Raw genomic sequence first — 22,896 nt, forward strand, 5'->3', positions numbered from 1 at the left:
GACATTCAGGTGCTTGGGACTGCCCTGAAACCAGGCAGAGTTTCAGAACCCCAGCTGCAGATCTGGATCTCCCAAGCCTCCCAGCACCCTTGTGGCAGAGTGTAGAACCAGAAATAGCTCTCTGGGTGCAAGGCACTCCCACTGTGACATTGACCGAGAGGACTCTTGCACTGCGTCCTTTGGCTTGGCATTTGGGGCCCAGCGGTGGCTGCTTCTTGGGCCCCCTGCCCCTTCGGGCAGGGTAAAGAAGACTCCTTCCCTGGGTTCCCCAAGCCTGTTTCTGATGCGTCTTCTAAATCCCCTCCCCCCACCTTGATTCTCTTCAGCAACTTGCTGGTTCAACAAATGTTCACTGTGTACTAATTGCGTACCAAGTCTTGACCTAGGCGCTTTCCTATCACATGGACAGTCAAAAATCTCTTCACTTGCCAAACCCACTCCTCTAACATGTCTAGTACAGTGCCTGAATCCTAAGGAAATTCTATCAGGCTGCAATTGTGTCCCAAGCCCTCACTATAGTCATTAGGAATACTGAGACAAGGTGTCTTGGCTGCTGTTGCAAACACCTAGCCCTACAAGAAAGGTAAATAAGACAAAGCCCCTTGGCCAAATATATACATTCACACACTAATTAACAGGTTCCAGATGGTTCCTCTATTGGCATTTCTATTCATCAGTCTAATGGTTTATGTATTTAACAGTAATTATCAATGCTGGTTAGCTGCTGACTAGCGTGTGCCTTAGGCAAATGTCTTCACCTTTATGAAGCTCCAATTTTTTTTTTCACTTACTAGTTGTGTGAGGGTGGGGAAAGGGTATCGTGTGATTAATATGAAATAATACACCCAATGAACAAGGCATCGGGAGCACAGTAAATGTTTCAATGGTTAGAACTTGATTGGAGCCCTCCAAAAACTGTAGCATCTCCTCTGCAGGAGAGAAACACACAGCGCCCGTCTATGATCACCTCGCTTTCTTGCGCCAATCACAGATGTCATTCCTCAATCAAAGCAGTATTGGCTACCAATCTCAGACCCAGCCCCAGAAGTCATCCCACTGCAGTGTCTCAGCAGCCAATGGTCTGTGGAACTTCCCGCTGTCCTTGTCCTTTTGCACAGTCACACGGTTCTGCAGCTTTCCCCTCTTAGCACTGTTTTGGGGTGCTGGATGTAATCTCCAGCCATAGGCTCAGGCGCACGCAGGAGGTGCCCGCTAACTGCAGATGCCAGTGTGTGCACGCTGATGAGCAAACCTGGCTGCCACACAGCTCACTTACCACATGCCACTCGGCAATGCCTGTGGATGGACGATTTTGGTGCAAGTTGTGTGTCAGTAGGGCAAGTGGTTAAAACCTTGACTACAGGTGTCAAACTAAAGCTTAAGTTTGACTCCTGGATCTACTTGTTGCCTGTGATACCTCAGTGAAGTTGCATATCATCTTCACATGTCAGCTTCCTCATTTGTTAACTAGAGATAATAGTTCCCATTACAAACCATCAGGCATTACAAGGTCTTTTCCACACACAATAGGGTAATATTTTCAGATGTTGGTCTATATGGGCATTTTGCTCCCTTTATTCTGCAACCCCTCCCTGTCCACATACACACACATACTTTCTTTTTCTTAAAATCATAACTTCTGGGCCCAGCATGGTAGCCTAGTGGTTAAAGTCCTCACCTTGCATGCACAGGGATCCCATATGTGTGCTGGATCTAATCCCAGCCACTCCGCTTCCCATCCAGCTCCCTGCTTGCAGCCTGGGAAAGTAGTTGAGGATGGCTCAAAGCCTTGAGACCCTGCACCCGCAAGGGAGACCCAGAGGAGGGGACTGGCTCCAGGCTTTGGATTGGCTCAGCTCCGGCTGTTGTGGCCACTTGGGGAGTGAATCAGGAGACAGAAGATCTTTCTGTCTCTCCTCCTCCCTGTATATCTGCCTTTCCAATAAAAATAAACAAATAAATCTTTTAAGAAAATCACAACTTCTACATTCACACCAGAGCTGAGTGCAGAAAGAAAAGGAGAATGTTTTCACTTTTCCTTTTTGGAAAAGTCAGAGCCCTTAGGAGAAGGAGATTGACGGACTTAGGAAAAAGTCTTGAAGAAGCAAAAGGAAGGAAGGAAGTTCTGGAGCAGAGAGCGATCGCCTCCAGGCTGAATGGAAAGGAGAGCAAGAGGGAGGTGGGGAGAAAGAGACTCCCAAGGCCAGCAAGATGTCGTGTGGACGGGGCCATGCATGTTGCCATGGTAACGCTGTGGCCTGATGACCCATGGCCAGAGCTCTATCAAGATGGCAAGCCCTGGGCAAATAAAATTAATTCCCTGGAATTGTGCTCTTGTTTGTAACACTGGGCTTTTTCCAGCCCCAACTAGTCAGGATAAAGAAGTGGACTGGGCTGGCAAATCCTGGCGCTTAACAAAAGCCCACTACCCTCTCCCTACACCAGCTCTTCAGTTCATGTCCCCTAAGATGCCTTGTTTGAGCTCAGATCTGCCATTTGACCAACTATCACCATCTCCTAGTGTTCCTTGACTTGAAGGATCACCTCTCTCCACTCACGCTCTTCAGTCACCTTATTGCTGGTAAGGCACTTCCTGGTTGCTGGATGTTCCTCTGAGAGTCTGTCTCACTGCATCCCATGAGCCTCATCTCCTGCACCAGAACCCAGGTGCAGGATGAGTGTCCATTAAAGCGAGGTCACAACAGCTGGCCCTCGCCAGAAACATTCTATGACCTGTAGTTTAAGTCCCGGGGAAATTCCTTGCTTGGATGGGGAAGGCTGTGCCAGGAAGGACACACGGGCTCTGGGAAGTCTGATTCCCCACACAAGTTAATAAGCTCTGCCAAGCTGCTTCCATTCGGAGTCTCGCCTCCACCCATTTACAAAATAATACCAAGACCGACTACACAGAGTTGGGGTGCAGAGCCAGTGAAATAATGCCTATAATTTGCCTTTCAGGGTGATTGGTTTATGAATAGGATGTATTGGAAGCTGTCATTACTGCTAACGTTCATGATCTTGGGTGGGACACTTTACCTACACGGGTTTTCATTATCTCCTTGACAATATTAAGGTCCTGTTTTGCTTTCTAATTGTTAGTTACTTACAAACATGTCTCTCATACTAGAAAGTAAACAACTTGACAACAGGAAAAAAATGTTGTTCATTACTATGCTTTGCATATAACCGAAAGCTGAACGCTGGATGAAGGCATGAATGAACAATCAGAAAAGAGATGTGAAATCCCTTTGCGTAAGTTGAAAAAAAAAGGGCGGGGGGAGAACACGACAACAGTAGAGAGTCTTTGTTTCTGATAGGAATGCATATGTAGGATTATTTAAGTCTCCATTGCAGGGACTTGAGAACAGAAAAGCAAATACAAGATGCCCCAAATCTCTGGAACCACAACGTTTTGTTTTGTTTTGATGTTTTAGAGAGAACCTGGGTTGGCAAATGAAATTAAAAAAACAAAAGGCTTAGGAGTGGGAATGGTGTGTAAGAGGCCAGTAGGCCAGTTGGGATCTCCACATCCCATGTCGGAGTGCCTGGTTTGTGCCCTGGCTCCTCACCCTGGCTTTCTGGCAGTCCACACACCAGGAGGCAGGAGGTGATGGCGGGGAGTCGCTGAGTGCTTGTCACCCTTGTGGGAGACCTGGATTGAGTGTCTGGTGCTTGGTGCCTCGGCCTGGCCCAGCCCTGGCATCCTGCAGGCATCTGGAGGACTGAACAAGCAGATGGAAGTCCTTTGTCTCTAGCTCCATCCCTGACTCTGTCTCTCAAATAAATGCAATTGACAAATTAAATCCACTAGATTTTACGCCTATAGGACCCAGGAAGGGATACGATATAGGAGCTCGTATCATGAGATAGCAAATAAAGCTGCCACATACAGCACCTACGTACTGTATGGGTGCAGGTTCCTGTTCCAGCTCTTCCATTTCTGATCCAATTTCCTGTTAATGGCCTAGAAAAACAAGTGGAGACTGGGCCCTCATGAAGTCTCAACTGGTTAATCCTCCCCCTAAAGCCCCGAGATCCCATATGGGCACTGGTTCATGTCCCAGCTGCTCCCCTTTCCATCCAGCTCCCTGGCTTGAGGCCTGGGAAAGCAGTCGAGAACGGCCCACAGCCTTGGGACCCTGCACCCACATGGGAGACCCAGAAGAAGCTCCTGGTTCCTGGATTGAGATTGGCTCAGCTCCAGCCACTGGGGACATTGTGGGAGTGAATCAGCAGATAGAAGATCTGTCTTTCCTCTCTGTAAATCTGCCTTTCCAATAAAAATAAATAAATCCTTTTTAAAAAAGGAAGTAGCTCATTGCCCAAGTGTTGGGGTCTCTGCCATCTGTGCAGGAGACACAGATGAAACTCGTGGTTGCCTGATCTGCCCAAGCTCTGGCTGTTGTAGTTAACCAGGGAGAGGGGGGAGGTGAATGAACACACGGAAGATTTCTCTGTCTCTCCCTTCAATTCACTATATAGGGAAGTGGTAAACTTGGTGCTCAAAAGGTTTCAGTTGGATGGATGGGGGATGAAAGAACAGGAAAACAGCTGGAGAGTGGATAAACTAACGCTGGGACAACGCATTAATTGATGAATGAAAAACTGAATACAGGAATGCTTCCTTAATGCATGGATGCAGAAAGGGTGGGTGCTTGAAGAGATGGACAGTGAGGCGGTAGGTGGGTTATAAACAGGTATGAACAGATTACAGGTGAATGCATGATAAACGCATGGGTGCACGGTTGCGTGAACCGAGATCTCAGCACCAGAAAGTATTGTGTATGTGTCTGCTTAGAGCTGGTGTTGCCATTAGCAGCCCTGAATTTCTCATTCAAGAAAGACTCCTCTTTTCTTTTTTTAATCTCTTTTTCTTTCCTAGAAAGCTGGCCACATTCATACAGCAACAAAAGCACAAGTGCATCGGGCAGGTGTCTAGGTTTGTTGGGAAGCCACTACCGGCTGTTAAGAACACCTACATCCCAGATCAGAACGCCTGGTACAAGCTCCAGTGCTTGTTCTTATCAAGCTTCCTGCATCCTTGGAGGCAGCAGAGAATGGCTCAAGGACTTGGGCCCACCACCCATGTCGGAGGCTAGGAGGAGAGATGGGGTCCTGGCTTCAAGCTGCCCTATCCTTGGCTACTGTGGGCATTTGAAGAGTGAACCAGTAGATAACTGTTTCTTTCTCTCCCTATCAAATCAAATGAAAAGAAATAAAAATAAATTTAAGAGTCAAATCTCATAACAGAACCACTGAGTGGAGCCAGTACATAGATATTCTGAGCCCTGCTCTCTCCTCTGCTCCCTGGAGGAAACTGGGAAGGGACAGAATGGAGCTATCTATTGAGAGATGTAAACAGCTTGTCAAGAGTTTCCTTGTTCCCGTACTGTACACCTAATTTTTCTGGTCCCTCCTGCCTATGCTAAGAGATTGGCAGAGCAGGTGTTCCCAGTAAGAGCTGGGAAGAATCACCAGCACAAATTCAAATCCTAGTTGAACGAATTTAGGCAGGTTGCTTACCTCTTACATCCTGATTTTGCTCACGTAAGAAATTTCCATAGTCTTCAACTACCTCAAATAGCGCTTGAGTGGATTAGGTGATGTATTGCAGATAAAGCACTTTGCTCAGTGCTAGTCAGTCATATAGTTAAGTACGGAGAAGCTATTATCAATGGTACAACTAAGACTTCTGAAAGAAGTTGTAAAATCGAAACCCATGCAGTCAGCAGAGCAGAGAAGGGAGCTTGGGGAGTACAGAAGCCTGTCTTCCCAGGGACAGTGTGGCTTTAAGCAGACATCCTTCCCTTCCTGAACCTCACTTTTTCCATTTGCACAACGGATAACACACCCTGGGGGCTCCCAGATATACCACCACCGTGTGTCTTTACACAACAGCACCACCACCCACCCAACATCCTTGTGAATTAAGCCTGCGTGGCCAAGGAAACCCATTCCAAAATTCAAGTCATGCCAGCATTCAGTGTTCACTCCAGGTAGGGACTTCTGTCCTCACACCACAGATGAGGACACTGAGGCTCAGGGTAGGGAACTGGCTTGTCCAAGGCCACACAGCTGGCAGGTGGTGGAACAGAATTCAAACCCAAGCACAGGAGCTGGACAGCCAGAGCTATGCTCACTACACTCTCAACAGCAGCAGCTCACATCTGCATGTTGAGGAGACTAGATGCTTCTTTAGCATGGAAGACCAGAGGGTAGGGATACAGAGCACGGAACTGTACAGGAAGAGGCGAGGCAACAGGTTCTTTTGAACTGCAGTGGCAATAGGTGTTGACGGTTCTTGTCGTTGAGAGGTAGATCAACACAGAGACAGGATAAAAAGAGGAATCTCTCATTGGGTGCTGCAAATGCCAGCAACACCCAGGGCAGGGCAAGGCCAAAGCCCAGAGCCAGGCCGGGTTTCTCCCCCACGGGTGGCAGGGACTCGGTCACTCAAGCCCTCACCTCTCAGGGTCTATAAGAGCAGGAAGCTGGAGTTAGGAGCTGCAGGTGGGTAATGAACTCAGGCACTAAGCAATGAGACAGGGAATGTCTTCAGCTATTAAGTCAAATGCTCACTCCTCCAGGGTTACGAGCTGGGAGCTCCGGTGGTGGCAGCCTCAGCCACGGAAGAGCATCTGGGGCACTTCAGTGAGGACAGTTTGGGAGCCGAGCTGTTGCAAGGACACTAACGCTACCTTCGCTGGTGGAAGCCGGCCTTTTGGAGGACAGCTGCTTCTGCCCACCAGGCAGCCATCACACACATTCTTTTTCTCTTTCCTGAAACACACAGGTGCTCTCCTACAAACCCATGGCCGACGGCATTGATGGCTCAGGGCAAGTATGGTAACCTGCCTGAGCTGTATTAATTTTACACAGGAGTTGTGGGGGAGAGCGGAAGGCGGTGTGAAGAGGGGTGGGGATAGAACACCCATGAGGTCACCGCCAATCCTCCTAGGAGCTGAGGTTTACATAAACAGGATTCTCCCCTGCCACCCACTTCCCCAGGGACACGATTTCCTGGCCACACTTTCCCTCTGTATTTGGGGATCTCTTTCTCCATTTGGTTCCCGCTGTGACTGGGGTGGGGGCTGATGCTGTTTCCTAGGGCTCTAGAGTTCTGGGTTCCTGTTCCCTCTATTTAACTTGTGGGGGGTGGGACACTTTAATCCCTCTGTCTCCCAAGGCCATTATCAGGGATGCCAGAAAGATTTTTCATCAGACCTTCAGTCACAGTTTCTTAATCTGTAAATTAACCTAAAACCGGGTCTGGTGCAATAGCGTAGTGGTTAAGGTCCTCACCTTGAATGCACCAGGATCCCATATGCACACTGGTTCTAATCCTGGTGGCCCCACTTCCCATCCAGCTCCCTGCCTGTGGCCTGGGAAGGCAGTCAAGGAGGGCCCAAAGCTTTGGGACCCTGCACCCACGTGGGAGACCTGGATAAGGCTCCTGGCTTCAGAATGGCTAAGCTCCAGCCGTTGTGGCCACTTGGGGAGTGGCCGCAAGATCTTCCTCTCTGTCTCTCTTCTCTGTATATCTGACTTTCCAATAAAAATAAATAAATCTTTTTTAAAAATTAACCTAAAACCAATCATGTTGTGAGAGCTGAATGACAAAGTTGTTCAAATCCTAACAGCAACGATAATAACAGGTCATCATTTCACGATCTGATTGGAAGTGAAGTTTCACATCTTGGAGTCTCATTTGTCAAAATCACAATGAACTCGTTTTTCTGTCTTCCTCCTCAAGGCACTGTGAGCAGTGTAGTGTTGGAGGGCCCCAAGTTTCAGCTTTGGGAGGCGTCACCGAGTACCCCAACCATCTTTTTCCACGCCTGTGTCCTCCCCATTTACTAAATGCAGCAGGGGCACCATAGCTCTTCTGGCTGCCTGCCCGCAGACTCCATGCCAGGGTGAGGGGGCTGCTGGCCATGGGGCAGAGCTCAAACAATGACGTCCTCTCTTATTTCTGTTTCAGACAACTGTCCACCAGGTGAGTGTGGCTTTGCACCTGTTCTACTCCACGGCTCCGACACCTGTTCCCTCCAGCAGCAGGCAGAGCTGTGGAATCACCTGCCACCTGGCCACGCAAGGGACGCGGGGGCAGGGAGGCTGGCTCCACAAAAGCCCTTCCCCTCCTTGGGAGCCCTGAAATGTGATCCCAGCAACACAGGAGGGGCTCACCCGCTCCGCCAGACACAGGCTGTGGGCAAAGGGGACAAGTCGCTCACGTGGAGGATCTCCAGACCAATCAATGGGCACTTATGGGGCAGGGTGCCAAAGCAAGTCATGGGGTCTGGGATGGCAAGAGAGGGTAGGTGTCTGCTCAAGGGTCATGACAGATAGGTTTCAACAGAAGCTGCAATGCTGGGCAGTCACCATTTCTTCACTAACCCTAGAGCTCATACAGGTACTCAGGGTACAGAGTCTGGGCAATCTCTCCTCAATTTGAGGGTTTCATTCTCCTCGTTTGTAAAAGAGAGAAGCAAAGCTAAATAAACACACCCATTTTTTTTTTATCTCATTTCTCTCACAGTAGGCAAGATCGAGAACATATGTATATTTACTTATAAATGATGCATGTACTATTATCCCAATATGAATATACTGCACATGGTAAAGCTCATCTCTCAGTCTCCCACGTGTACAATGAAGACTCGGTGATTTCTGGGGTCCCTGTAGCTTTACCCTCCCAAGACTGCATTTCTGTAGGTCTTTGACTTTACTCATTTATAGGATGTCCTTATGGTTTGATTATCGCCATTAATTATTCATCCAACAAATATTAACAATCACCAGCCATGGGATATTACACTAGGTATAGGGATGCCATGAGAAATGAGGCAGACACAGTCCCCGTTCCCCCTCGGAAGTTCCAATGATCCTCCCATGACTCTGAAAAGCAATAAACACTGCCGTTGTGTTAATATGAGCTGTTCCCCAGGACTCTGAAGATTAGGCGAGAGAAGTATTGCACAGAGCCTGCTATGACGCATGCGTACTTGTTTGGGACCCCTTGATGTGTGTCAGAGGAAACAGATTCAAAAATGAACGCCGAGTCACAGCCTTGTTCTTGTGCTGCCCTGCGGGTAGGAAGGGCACACCCTCACGATCACAGGACAAATACGAATTTGCAGCTCACTGAGGGGAGGGTGACAGTCTGCAAACGGGGTGAGTGGGTGGGAGCTGATCCGCAGCCCTGGGGAAAGAAGCCCTCAGGAAAACAGCATGAGCTGCCGGCTCTCCGGAAGTGGAGTTGGCATAAACTCGGCACTAGAGGATGCAGAACTCTAGCAGTATGTGTAGGAAGGAGCACAACACACCAGAGTGGCTAAAAGGAACAGGGTGGGTGCAGCTGGAGCAGAGAATGTGAGCGTTAGAACCTCAGAAATGATATTTGTGGGGGTGTGGGAGAGTGGAGGGCAAGGGCTCCAGCTGTGGCATAGTAGACTAAGATTCAGCCTGCAGCACCAGCATCTCCTCTGAGCACTGGTTCTAGTCCTGCTTGGCTGTTCTACTGCTGATCCAGCTCCCTGCTTATGGCCTGGGAAAGCAGAGAGAATGCCCCAAGTCCTTGGCTCCCTGCACCCACATGGGAGACCCAGAAGAAGCTGTTGGCTTCAGTTGGGCTGAGCTCCGGTTGTTGTGGCCACTTAGGGAGTGAGCTAGTAGATGAGGGATCTTTCTCTCTGTCTCTCCTTCTCTCTATACATCTGTCTTGCCAATAAAAATAATCTAAAAATGTAGCTTTTCATGAAGTGAGAGAGCAGTGACCTGCAGGCGGTCCTGCTCCGTGGGGCCGTTGGGAGAGAGTGAAGCACTGAGACTCCGTTGGCAAGCGAGGCGGTTCTGCGGGAAAGCCGTGTCTGTGTCCAGAGGATTTTGTGTTTGTTTTGAACAGACACACGTGGAAGCAAATTCCTTAATGACTGTTTCAGGGTTCAGCACTGTTCCCGTGTTTGCTAGGGCTTTGTCTCTATGACATTTTAATTCAGTGTTTTATTTCACGGAGTTCCGCACGCAGGCTGCGGCATATGGGAGCTCCCTCAGCAACATTTCAAATGGAGGTGGGGGGGGGAGGAGGGGACAGAAGAGAGAGAGACAGAGAGAGAAGAGAAAGCGGGAAAGCCAACTGTGCCTTCAAGGGTCATGAAGGGGGTTCCGTCAGGTGCAAGCCACAGCCCATGTTTGCATGGCCGGATACGAGCAAGAGACTAAACCTTAATGGCAACCATGGGGGCAGAATTTATCACTGCTGTGTGAACATCTAAGATGGGTCCTTTTCTATTTCCTAATTTGACTTATCACAGAGAGACTAAATCTCACGCTTGCCCATACATAGCATGTGGTGGGCTGGAGGGCCCCAGCTAAGCTTCCCACAATGCTGCTGCTGGTTCAAAGTCTTCACCAGTTTCAGGGGCACCAGGAAGACAGGAGCCCCAGAAAAGTGGGGTTCTCACTGGGGGAGATGGGGGCCACCCTGGGACCACCCTCCACTCCTGGTCTAGGAGCTGGGAATCTAAGTTGACCAGCCGACGCCCCCATCCCGTTTTTTGGCTTCATTGGTTTCCAGTCTGTGTCAAGGAAGTCACCTCCCACCCCTTTCTCTCTCCTCACCAGACAGCAGGCAACACAGCATGGGCCTCCTGGCTGGCTGGCTCTTGGGTGCCCCTTACGCCCACCATGTTTGGCTCCTCCTCATTGCCTCAGCAAGAGGCCTGCCTGAGACCCTTCCATGGCGAATCTCACAGCTCGCTCTCTCCCTCATCCAGATCCCTGAGCCACTGCATCCCAACAGAGCGCTTCTTTCCTTCCCTCTGCTCCACAACCCTTTCAAGCACATACTGCCAGCAGACATTTCGTTCCCTGGTCCTTCCTTCCTTGTCTTTCTCTTCCCTCTTGACTGTCCTCCACTGTGTTGGGCAGAAGCTCAACAAAGTTGCTCGATGAGTGAATGAACAGAGGAGAATATAACTGTGTGTGTGTGTGTGTGTGTGTGTGTGTGTGTGTGTGTGTCTGTGTGTGTGTCTGTGTGTGTGTCTGTGTTTAGCCCCTTGTAGCCTGCACTTTGAGCATTCACCCCTATGGCTAATTTTGTCTCCAACACTAGTGGGTCCACTCTGCGGGAGTGCGTTCGCTCTGATGCTCCCACCATTGCAGGCTTCTCAGAGAATAAAGACTGGAATCCATATTCGCTGGAGTTGGAGCATGAAGGACAGGAAAGCTAATGGCCCACACCACAATCTGCATCCTCCAGCCAGCAACGAGAGAAGGGCTGGGAACTCCACGGTGCCCTTCCTGAACACTCTCTCGGGGGAAAGTATTGAAGCAGCAGTTAAGATGAAGGTTGGACAATGACATTCCATGCGGGGTGCCTGGGTTCAAGTTCTGCTCTGCTTCTTGTCCAGCATCCTACCACCGTATACTCTGGGACACAGCAAGTAGCGGCTCAAGGACATGGGTCCCTGTCACCCATCAGGGAGTCAGATTGAGTTCTGGGCTCCTAGTTTTGGCTGTTGTAGCCATTTAAGGAGTGAGCCAGTTACGGAAGCTCTTTCTGTTTCTGTCTCTATTGACTTCCAAATTTAAAAAATAATAAGCAAATAAAGGCATGTATAAGATAATGCCTTTAGGCCCTTGCAAAGAGCACATGTTCCATTCCTTCTGATTATTCCTTGCAATGAGTTAAGAATCGTATGCATCTCACAGGTCGGATAACAAGGGGTAACTGACCACAAGCAAGGCACACGCCATGCCTCAGGGAGGCTCTCCGCCTCTCTGCTTCTCCACGTCCTCCTCTGTGTTCCAACCTGCATTCTAAAAAATGATCTCCTGTACGTTGTACAGCTTGCACATGGGTCTCTGTTTGCCGGTAAACATAGAGGCCTTCAAACAGAGAGACGGTCTCTCATTCATCGCTCTCCCTGATGGGCCAGGCACGTAGCAATCACAAAAACTGTAATTTATGATCAACAGTAAGAACACACACTGGCGGAGCCCTCCCTGTGTACCAGAGAACACGCTGCTTCAATGAGCTCATTTAGCTCTCGGAGGTGGCTGCTATTATTAGCCCCATTTTATGGATGAGAAAACCGAGATGGAGAAGGTCATGGTGTTTGCCAAAAAGTCACGCAGCCAGTCAACATTGGCAAACAGTTAAGAGTAGATGTTGGTTTGGATCCACTTGCCTCCTGAATCCATCAGTTTTAAAATAGCTCTGGAGATCTCTAAAGGCTCCTTAGAGAACAACACTTACTCAAAACTGAATGTACAATGCTGAATTGGGTCAAGAGGCAGGGCCTAGCCACTCGTGCATCGGCCCTGACCACCCCCAGCCTGAGCGGCGAAGGACTCAGCGTCCCCCTCTCTCTGCTTTACCCATAGGCAGCCCATGTCATCATCACCATGAGGATGCCCACTTGAAGGAGTTTGCAGCATACACTGGGTTGCAGGTCATAGTCCTCATAGGAATCATCCCATTCCAACCCTTGCACTGCACAGTCAGAGGATGCTGGGGCCCGTGGAGAGATGCACGGCAGCCAGGGAGTGGCATGGCCAAGCAGGACCTCAGTGTCAACTCCTCACCTCTTTGCTCCCTCCATCTCAGAAACACTGGCTTATGCCTCCGAGAAAGCCTTAGGCACTCGCCAGGAAACAGCTGTGGTTTTTGCTCATGCTGCCCCTTGCCCTGCAAATTCTCCCAACTCTCACAAAGGCAGATCCAGCCACTCCCAAGGAAAGGATGCTTTGTAAATGCAGAGCACCCCAGTTGCATGTCCCAAGAACTCAGAGTGGTGAGGCCTGTTAGGAGTGGCTCCTCCTCTCAGTGGCCTGGAGCAGGGTGCTGGTGCTGGTGACGGGGTGCTTGGGAAGTACTTCCAAGCGGTCATATAGTGCAAGCACCTGCTTCCCACCCCCGCCGCCCTAGCCCAACATGTCCAGCTCGAGACAGACAGATGTCCATGTTCTGAGACTCCACTCTGACGCTGGGGAGAATCACATCTCCTTGCAGTTGTGTGTGTGTCTGTGTCCCATTGGTTGCACATTACTGGGGACCCAGTCCCCAGCAATATCAGAATTGGAGGTGAGGCTGGGAGAAAGCTCACTAGTTCCTGGGCTTGAAACGTGTCTCCCCACTTAGTCACTGCCATCACGTGCTCACTTGAATATCTGCCACATCCTGGCCCTGTAAGACTGCCTGCTTGCCACGTGAGCACAATAGAAAGTCAGAAATAACCCTTCGGTGCACCTCTGTTCTCCGTTCTACAAAATTCACCTTTCTAAAGGAGAAAGGCTTGACCCAGACAATAATTCCTTTGCCAGAGGGGGGAAAAATGTGCTTTCATTGTCAGGGTAAGCATTCTCCATGACCCTCAGCTCACTGGCTCTCAATGGTAGGACATCAGAAAATCACCTTGCCGCGGCCCTTTACCCCAGGAAAGGATCAGCACAAATGTGCTATCTGATCCTGTGGCACCATGGGGAGTCTTGAATTAAAACAGTTCAAAGCCCTTTTTGCTGCCTCACGATTTGGCCATCTTTCCCCTTACGCAGTAAAATCTCCAAGAGTTGGGGATTTATGATCCTTTGGATAAGGACTGGGCTGATGCCTGCTTCTGTGTGATTCTGTACAGGAAGTATCTTTGAAGAAAGTTAACTGCTTGCCCAAAGCGGGGATATCAACTCTATTTCAGGGGGTTGCAGTTCTAGCCCTTTTACCAGCACAAACAACTGATAGGATCATCTCATTTCTTTTTCCTGTTCTTTATGTCTGCACCTACAGTTTCTCATCAATAATAGGATTCTTTCTATTTTGTCCAGTCTCAAACTGACTGGGTTTCTCACTGAGCCAAAACTTTGTAGGTGCAAACTCTCCTAGATTAAGCAATTAACAATGGGAATTATGCTCGCGTCCGGCACAAAGACTAACCATTTCTGGTGGGCATGTAGAGGGGGTGGCTACACCTCAGGTGCCTCAGTCATCTGTTAGCTTCCTTCCAGCTGGTAGAGCATGAGATTGGATTATGGCAACAACTCTGAGAAGTCTGAAATGTCCCCTGTTAGGACTTCCATCCTGGCATATTCACTAATGATACCCTCTTCTCATCATTCAAAGACAACTTGATAGGAACTATAAATCACATCACTGCTATAGATTTGATGAGCCTAAGGAAATAAAAATTCCTGATTGAGTTTGAGCCTTTTTTGTGGGCTGGCAGGACCTGTTCCTCTCTATACTAACAACAACAACAACAAATCTTGGTAAGGATGTTGTTCCAATCAATTCTAAATCCAGATAGTTCTTCATCAGCCCTCCATCCAACCCAACCAGTGAGATCAGAAAGCAGCTAACTTTCTCCCCAGGGAAGCGGACTGTGGGACTAACTTCTGCCCGGTGCATGTTAATTTCAATGTCCTTGACCCTTAGGGGGCTGAACTCCCACAGTTTTGATTGTCACTATTATCGGAGAGAGAAACGAATAAGCAAGGAAATACTATGCTGACGAAGCATTCTTTTTTTTTTTTTTTTTTTTAGGCCAGGCCAGGTTTTCTGTAGTGGGAGTCGGGGACGGTGCGAATGGTGTTTTGCTTGACTCGATTATTCACACATCACAGTCTGGGGCTGCTACTGCTTTTATTTCTGAACAAGCAGGTTCAGTCAGTCCAGGGGACTCATCCAGCAAAGGACACAACCAGGAGAAGAATATGAATCATCTTACGTTCCAGTGCGAACTCCTAACCACTATAACACACTGTCTCCCACCCCACTGCACTGAGCTGGAACTCTGCCTGCAAAAGGACACATCGTAAAGTGACTGCTTCCTCCAGGATGCATCGTGGGAGGGAAGAGGAGGGGTGCAGAGCAGAGAAGACAAGGGAGGGGGCTTCCACGCTGGGTTGGCAGATTTTGCTTAAAGTGCAATTGTGATACACGTATACTGCTATGAAACCAACCAACCGACTGCAGGCTTCTCGCCTGTTGCTGAAGGAATATTTACAGACTGACTTAAAATATCCCAAAGAAGTTGATTTGGGGGAGGGTACCACCTATAAATGAATAAGTGTGTAACCAACAGATCAGGCGGGTGGATCGACAGCCCTCTCCCACCTTCCTGCTGACAACCACTTGGGCTGCTCTTGCTACGTACAAGCCAGCAGACAGCTGACCCATGGAACTCCACATTTCAATGGGAGCGACACTCCTGATGGCCTCCAGAGAGGAAGTCATGGGGGCTCAGCTGATGGTCTGCCAGTGTCCATGTTCTTCCAAGAACTCTGTCTTCAGAAGCAAAGTGAACTAAGCAGACTGCAGGCTTAGATGATTACAATGGAAAGGATTCAGGCTTCAGAGCCAGTTTGTTAACAGGTAACTCTCAAACCTAGCCTTTTTTTTTGTTTTTGAGGACCTAAATGGAAAAAAAAAATGCTTCCCGTTCACTCTACTCTGAAGCAGGAGTAACAGCTATTGAGCTAGAATGTGTTCTGCAGAGAGGCCACGCCTATCATGGAAGTATCAGCAGCCTCTTTCCAGCAGGATATAAGCTGGTAACTTAAGTGCTCAGACTTTTACTATAGCGATGGCTTCCAAGGGCTTCTAGGGTTTAAAAAGGCACCAAAACAAGAAAGAAGAAAACACTTAGCAGAGTGGCAGGGGTGGGTGCCTACTGAAAAAGTCTTCGGCAGACTCAACCAGAAGGAGCACAAAGCTACAGCAAGCATGAGAGCTGGGAGATCTTCCAGCCAATGCACAGGACTCAGATGACCAGGAAGGAAAGCGACAACGAACAAAGGGGAAAAAGTGCCAGCTAGGTTGGACGGGAGGCTTTTCGGAATTCCAACACCATCAGAAATCTGTTCTCTCCCTGAACCCGAGACAGACTCTGACTCAAATGCCATGCTTCCAGTTTCCAAATGAAATTTTCTATAGTTCCTTCTCCAAGGACATTTTCTTTAGCCAACACAGCCCCTGCCTGAGTTGCCAACAGCCAGTGCACTCCAAAGGTGGCGCGGATGGCAGGGACCCAGGAGCAGAAAAAGGCTCACGTCAAAACTCTCCTGCCTGGAGAGACTCCCTCCAGGCAGGGGAGCACTCACTTGTTTTTAGATGACACTGGGGGTAATTGTGCTGCTCTCCAGCCTGTGTCAGTGGGGATCCCCTCCTCTCCCACCCACCAATGCTGGCAGCAGCCTGCTATGCCCTGCCCTGCTCCTTCTCCATTCCCCTCCTACGATGGCACACCAACGACCTCTGTGAGCTTCCTTGGACTGGGACAAGTTCACCAGTGTGGGTCTCATTCTGATGTGATTCACTGATATGAGTTCCCCAGCCTATACCTACGGGAAAGTTCAGATGGAGCGACTGCCAAGACCAGACGTTTTGCCCAAAGCGCTTTTCCAAGACATGTTTTCCAATTTAATCTCGAACACAACCAGTCAGGGTTAATACATTCTTTCCCCTCCCCTTAGAGGAGTCCCTCCCTCTGGGCCACTTCTTTATCTCTCACCAAATCACGCATTCATCCAACACCAGCCAAAGATTGAGTTCTCACACAGCCTTCATCTTCCCTGACACACAGGGCAGGGTCTCCTTCCTTCCATTCCCAATCTCCCCCTAAACTGAACGACTTAGGGAAAGAATCTGTTTATCTCTGCCTTGGAACACTGCTGTCTCTTCCAAACTCTTCTTTCTTCCTCCCCACACCCTTCACCTCTCCCTTTTTCTGCCTTCCTTGTTCCTTCTCTACCTGTGTTGCCCCCGGTCCCATCACACCTTCTCCCTGCACACCACCCAACTAAACTGGTGCTTAGTTCCTGAGCTCCATACAATCAGAAGAAGCCAAATAAAGCTCCCAGGAGCATCTTCACGATCTTGGGAGGCTCCTCCTAGAATTCCTCTAGAATTCAGAGTCCTGCTTTGGGAAGCTGGGGTGGTGGGGAGCAAATTCAGCAGCAGTAGCAGCAGCCAGAAGGGCGTGGAGGAAGGTGCTGTTTGGGGTGGATGTGGGGGAACAGCATATGGGCTTTTTGTCTAAACGTTGGAGCTTGCTCGTTCCCTGGGCTCTGAGCTGAGGGTGGAAATGTGAATGCTGCCCTTACAGAATCGATCCTCATCGTTACAGCACACCCCAACCATCTTGGGTCTGCCATTCTTTTACCCCCAAGGGTCCTTTGAGTTCTCAAATCCAGAAAAGTTTCTCAAGTCCTACCCTGACTGTACCACCTTCACGCTAAGAGGCACAAAACGCCTTGGACAGGAACTCTAGGTCTACTGAGAGTTGCTCCCCCTCGGAGAACCGCCAGCTTCCGTCTCACGCAAGCAATTAGTCCCCAGGTTCCGGCGGGGATACCCAATAGTGATGAAAAGCCAGGCGCCCTGGCCCAGCTGCCAGTACGCACCCTCTCAAGGGGTTCCAGAGCCCAAGCCAGAAAGGGGAGGCGGGACCTTCAGGGTCCCCCATCCTTCCCATCTTAAGAAAGAGGTCATTACCTCGGCAGCGGCTTCCGGGCAGTGATGCTGGCGACAATGATGCTCTCGGGACGGGGGGTGGCCACCGCTTTGAAGGTTCCTCGCCAGAACTTCTCAAAAAGCTGCTTCTCGCCTTGCTGAACGCTGGCCATGGCCAACCCGGAGACTGCCGGGGCGCCCGGGCGCTGTCCAAAGTGCTGAAACGGCCCCCGGCTGGGTGCGTGGCAGAGACCCAGAGGGGTGGGGTGGGAGAAGAGCTTGGAGTTGGGGCGGGGAATGGGGCGCCCAGGCTACGAAGCAAAAAGGTTCCTCTGCCGGCTTTCTTTGTCCGCAGCCTTTGGCTCTGGGCTGCTGTTCTGAACTGGCGAGCTTCCGCGCACCCCAGGAAGGGCCAGGAGAGCTGGCTTTCCGGGGAGTGTGGAGAGAGCAGAGGCGACCCGGTCGTCCGTGTGTGCGTGCGCGTGTGAGCTCCGGCGCGCCCGGGTTTTGTCTCTCGCACAATGTGACGTTGGACCAGGAGGCTGGTCGCGCGAGCTGCACTTTCCTCCCCCCACTTCTCCTCTCCGCCAACCCTCTTCTCTTCTGGCTCAGCCTGCCGCCGCCATCTGCATAACAAAAGCCCGCAGGTCTTGGGAGGAGAAAGGGCGGGGCGTGCTCCCGTCACCAGGGCCCCGCGGCCACGGAGTTGCAGAGCTGACCCCACTGAGGAGCCAGCCCGGCACCACGACCTGAACCAGGCAGGAGATTTCGCTTCTCAGCCCTCCCTCTTCCTTCATCATCACAGGCCTTCCTCTCCCAGCTCCCAACCTCTTCCCTCGCCCCAGCAGCCCCCATCCTGGCGTGCGCGCTGGGAGCCGGCCACCTCCCTTCACTGCCCCTTTCTAAGTCCTGAAGCAGATCCTCTATTGAAGGAAGGGAAAGTGAAAAAAAACTTAAATCTGACGCGCCCATGCCAACCTGCCCCCAAACCATGCTTCTGGGAGGCTCCACCTAGGCCGAAAAACAGTGTGTGTGTGTGTGTGTGTAGGGGGGCGGGGGGGGGGGAGTATCCCAGTATTCCTTTCTGGGTTTCCTGCCACCCAGAAAGTGTCGTTTGATGGACAATCCATTGCTGACTCCTCGCCATCTGCCGAGTGGAGACCCCGCCCGCCCGGGCGCAGTGCTACATCTGTGCCTGTCGCGCGGTCAGGACTGTCTCTTTTGTGTCTCCCAGTCGGCCTGTCCAGTGTCCCCGCTGTCAATCCACTCCAAAGGGGACAGTACCCCTCCCACCCCAGCATGGGGGTGGGAGTCTCGGAAAAGAAAGCGTTTACAATGAGAACTGAGGCTGTCCTGGAAGCAACTACTTCTCCTCTGTCCCTCCCACGTCTGTCACTTCCCCCCTCCACCCGCAGTAGGAACCTAGTCCTGGTAAGAGGAAAGTCCAGAATCCAGATAAGCCACCACCGAGAATTTTGGTACAATTTCTTCTGTTTTGTCCTCCAAGGAGGTTTTGAAGGGGAGGAGGTCCTTCCAGGACCCCTCGGCCCATCTAGCCCTTGGAGCTTTTGGTCCTTGCTGAACTGCTGCTTCCTCCCAGGGGCCAGGCTGTGAACTCCGGGGAGGAGGCCTCCCTGCGTCTCAGAGGTGTTCAAGCCTCTGGCACACAGATCCAGCCTAAGCATAACAAAGCCATCCCTCGTGCTGGTGGTCAGGGTGGGATACCAGTGGGGACTTCGGGAATTCTTCAGAAGGGAAGAGGAAAGTGACAAATGAGGGGAGGTGGTAGTGAGCAAGAGGAGAGGGAAGAACCCCGGAGACGTGGAGTGTTGGCCTGGGAGAATGTGTTTGGGTTTGGCTTTGTCCTGTGTTTACGCTAAGTGCCAGTGTCGGAGCGCACCGCTCACTCTGCACTGACCCCTTCTGGCCGACAAGGAGAGATGCATTTGTTGGTGTCTGGAGTTGCAGAGGTAGGGGTGAGGGCTGAAATTTTGGGGAGTGCCTAGGCTGGCTCTATCCTTCTCTCCTCCATCACTTCCCTCAACCTGCACTCCTTGCTAAAAATCTCTCACTCAGGCCCTGTTTGCACCCTGAAGTTGGCATTGTTTAAATGCAGGTGAGGGCTCCTCCCCTAAGCAGCCTGGGATATTTTAAGCTCTCCTGGGCTGCTACTTCATGTTTATGGTAGGAATAGAGTCATTTGCTGTTACTGTCATCCCACATGGGCTCAGAAGTGGAGTTCTGGGTACTCCATCTTTGGTCCAGCTCTCTGAGCTCACGTGCCTAGGAAAGCAGCAGCAGATGGTCCAGGTCCTTGGGCCTGGCACTCACAGAAGGAGACCTGGACAAAGACCCAGACCCCCGACCTCAGACTGGCCTTTGGGAAGTGAGCCAATAGGTGGAAGACCTCCTTTGTCTTTCTGTGTCTCCCTCTCTGTCACTTTGCCTTTGAAATAAATTACATAAATCCTTAAAAAAAAATATGAGGAAATTCAGATCTGGAATATCCAAGGGACTTGGATTCTGTAGGGAACAAAGAAAGTTTGTGAAAAGTAGTTTCTGTTTTAGCTTGGGAAAGCTGGGAAACTTTAGGATATTAAGCCTATCTCAGGATAGGACTTTGGGGAAAAAAAAAGAAAAGCAAAAAACAAAACAAAACAAAACAATTCTCAGATTGGGACCAGCATGATGGCTCAATTGGCTAGTCCTTCACTTTCCAGCCCACTGGTTCATGTGCCAGCTACTCCACTTTCTGTCCAGTTTCCTGTTGGGACCCGGGAAAGCAGTAGAGCAGTAACTCCTCTGCATGATCTGCAAGGCTTCCATAATCTGACATATCTGTCCTTGAACTAGACAGTCAATCCAAATGACCTACCATGTGCTCACAAGCTGCATTTGATGGCGTGCCTCTGAGCCACTGAAAACCGTGCCCTCTGACCTGTGTAGCCACGTGAGCAATGCTGGCCCTGGACACCTCGGATCACGTCATCTCAGAGGGTGGAGCTCACACTGCCCTTTCATAACCACAACAGAAGAGTCCCCAGAGCTGTGGCTACTTCACTTGGTCGCTAATCTACTGAGAACTACTTGTCATAACGCCGACTGTTACACCCTCGAAAGAAGGCTCCATATCTAATTGTACTTGGGTCACCTGCTACAAGATTATCACACTGCAAGAATCCAGTTAGTACTTGAAGAATAAATACACTTAACATATACAATATTTATCCATAGCAATATTCATGTTACCCCACCTGACAGGCAGAAAAGCATCATTTCACACTTACATGTTACACATGACTACGTAACATTTGCACTGTACTTACTGGTATTGTGGCTATTCGTTCAATTGTATTTACTAATAAAGGAAAAGGACTATAATTTCTGTGCACTACAAGTGTATTATATATAAATTAGACTTTACATATTAGCAATATAGCATTATTAGTAGCTAATATTTAGTACATACAGTACTCACTTGGTATTAGGCATTGTTCTAAGGGCCTCACAAATATCAACCCAAAGCTCACAACAGCTTAAAGGATTAGGGCCTACAATTAACCATATTTTATTTAAAAAGAACACTGAAGCACAGAGAACTGGAGCACCTTATCCAAGGGCGGGGGGGGGGCGGTGTGTTAAGGCGGCACCGAAATGCCTACATCATGTATCGGAGGGCCTAGGTTTGTGTCCCAGCTCTGCCTCCAGTTCCAGCTTCCTGCCAAAGCACCCCCAGGGTGAAGACTCAAGTACTGTACCCATACTGAGTTCTGGGCTCCATCCTGGAACAGAACCAACAGCTGCAGTCATTCAGATATTTAGACATTTAGACATTCCTGCCCCCACAACCTCTTACTCATTCCCCTCCTCAAAAAAAAAAAAAAACAAAAAACAAAACAACCCTTCAAAAAAGGTAGCCTGAACACATGAACACATGAACCCAATCAGTCTGACTTGTGGAGTCTCTACTGAGTCATCTGAATTTACTGTCTCTGGTATGATTGATGGCCAAAAATGGCAGTCATCCGTGGGCCTGGCTCTCTGATGGGGCCACAATGGGTCATGCTTCCCAAGAGCTTACAGTGTAGATGGGAATAGCAAAGGCTCTGTCAAATCAACAAATCGTTTTTTTAAAAGCCAGGCTTCAAGGAAGAACTGAAGTGAAGCTAGGTACAAGGGGGAATTAACCGGTTGGAGTGTAGGAGGTAAAATCTCTCTGGGAGCACAGCATTAAGCCGAGACCAAGAATGAATGAGAGGCACTGGGGCTGTGGAGGAGGTGAGGGCGTTTCAGGAAGAGAGTTCAGGAGGTGCCCAGGCCATGTGCTGGCCCAGAACAGCCACACCTGGAGAACATGGTGTTGGAGGGGAGCAGGAGAGATGGGGTCCATGCACAGTGTCCCACACAACAAACTGGGAATTTTAGTCTCATTTTTCCAGAACTTTTCCTCTTTCAGTCCTTTTCTAAACAGGAAATACGAGTTCTTTAAAAAAAAAAAAACCTGCCATTATCATATCCAATATTAAAGTTTGGTGAGGGCCCAGTGCAGTAGTCTAGTGGCTAAATTCTTGCCATGTATCTGCCAGGATCCCATATAGGTGCCAGTTTGTGTCCTGGCTGTTCTGCTTCCCATTCAGCTCCCTGCTTGTGGCCTGGGAAAGCAGTCAAAGACGGACCAAAGCCTCGGGACCCTGCACCCACATGAGAGACCTGACAGAAACTCCTGGCTCCTGGCTTCAGATTGACTCAACTCTGGCTGTTACAGCCACTTGGGAAGTGAACCAATGGAAAGAAGATCTCTCTCTCCTTCTCTCTATAAATCTGTCTTTGCAGTGAACATAAATAAGCATTAAAAGGTCAACAAATAAAGTTTGGTGATATGACATCATTTCCGGTAATGAGGTACTCCTGAGCCCTAGTAGTACTCCTAAGAACATTGTGACATCAGAACAATGGAGCACTAAATAACCCTGGAACACACATCCCAGATGAGAAATTCTTTTTTCCATTCTCTTTCTCATCCTTAAACTACTCTCAGAAATAAACCTTTATGCCTCACTTTTCTGAACATATCTTGAACACAAATTTCAGAAGCTAGGGAAACTCTAATAATATAGTTCTGCCTTCATTCAGTTTACTTTTAGGTTAACTTTCAAGTATTGGCATAGGATACTGATTTGTCACTTCTACAATATCCTCTTTAAATACGTAAGTTTTTTAAAAAGTGATCTACCTTTTAGAGAAATATTATAGAAAAATTCCAACATATTCAAAAGCAAAGAGACCAGGCTAACTAGTCCCTGTGTACCCAGGGTCCAGTTTCAACCACTATTAATGCTCCTTCTATCCATTTCATCTGTATCCTGACCCACTACTAAATGATTTTGACACTAGTCCAAGACATTGCATTCTCTTGCTTATAAATCCTGCAGGATGTATCTTAAAAG

The 22,896-nt window shown here is 49.4% G+C and overlaps 1 protein-coding gene across 1 annotated transcript in view; it reads right to left on the bottom strand.

The window, feature by feature from the left end:
* Window positions 1-17,641, bottom strand: part of SRRM4 (serine/arginine repetitive matrix 4) — a 122,387-nt gene extending 104,746 nt beyond the window's left edge. The window contains exon 1 of the mRNA XM_040986871.1: window positions 17,492-17,641. Coding sequence (XP_040842805.1) covers window positions 17,492-17,622 — 131 coding nt within the window. The 5' untranslated portion in view covers window positions 17,623-17,641. The remainder of the gene's footprint in view (window positions 1-17,491) is intronic.
* Between the last annotated feature and the right edge of the window lie 5,255 nt (window positions 17,642-22,896).

The sequence above is a fragment of the Ochotona curzoniae genome, unplaced genomic scaffold, assembly GCF_017591425.1.
Source record: "Ochotona curzoniae isolate NIBS_2020 unplaced genomic scaffold, NIBS_Ocur_1.0 contig_46, whole genome shotgun sequence".
In the NCBI taxonomy this organism is placed as follows: Eukaryota; Metazoa; Chordata; class Mammalia; order Lagomorpha; family Ochotonidae; genus Ochotona; species Ochotona curzoniae.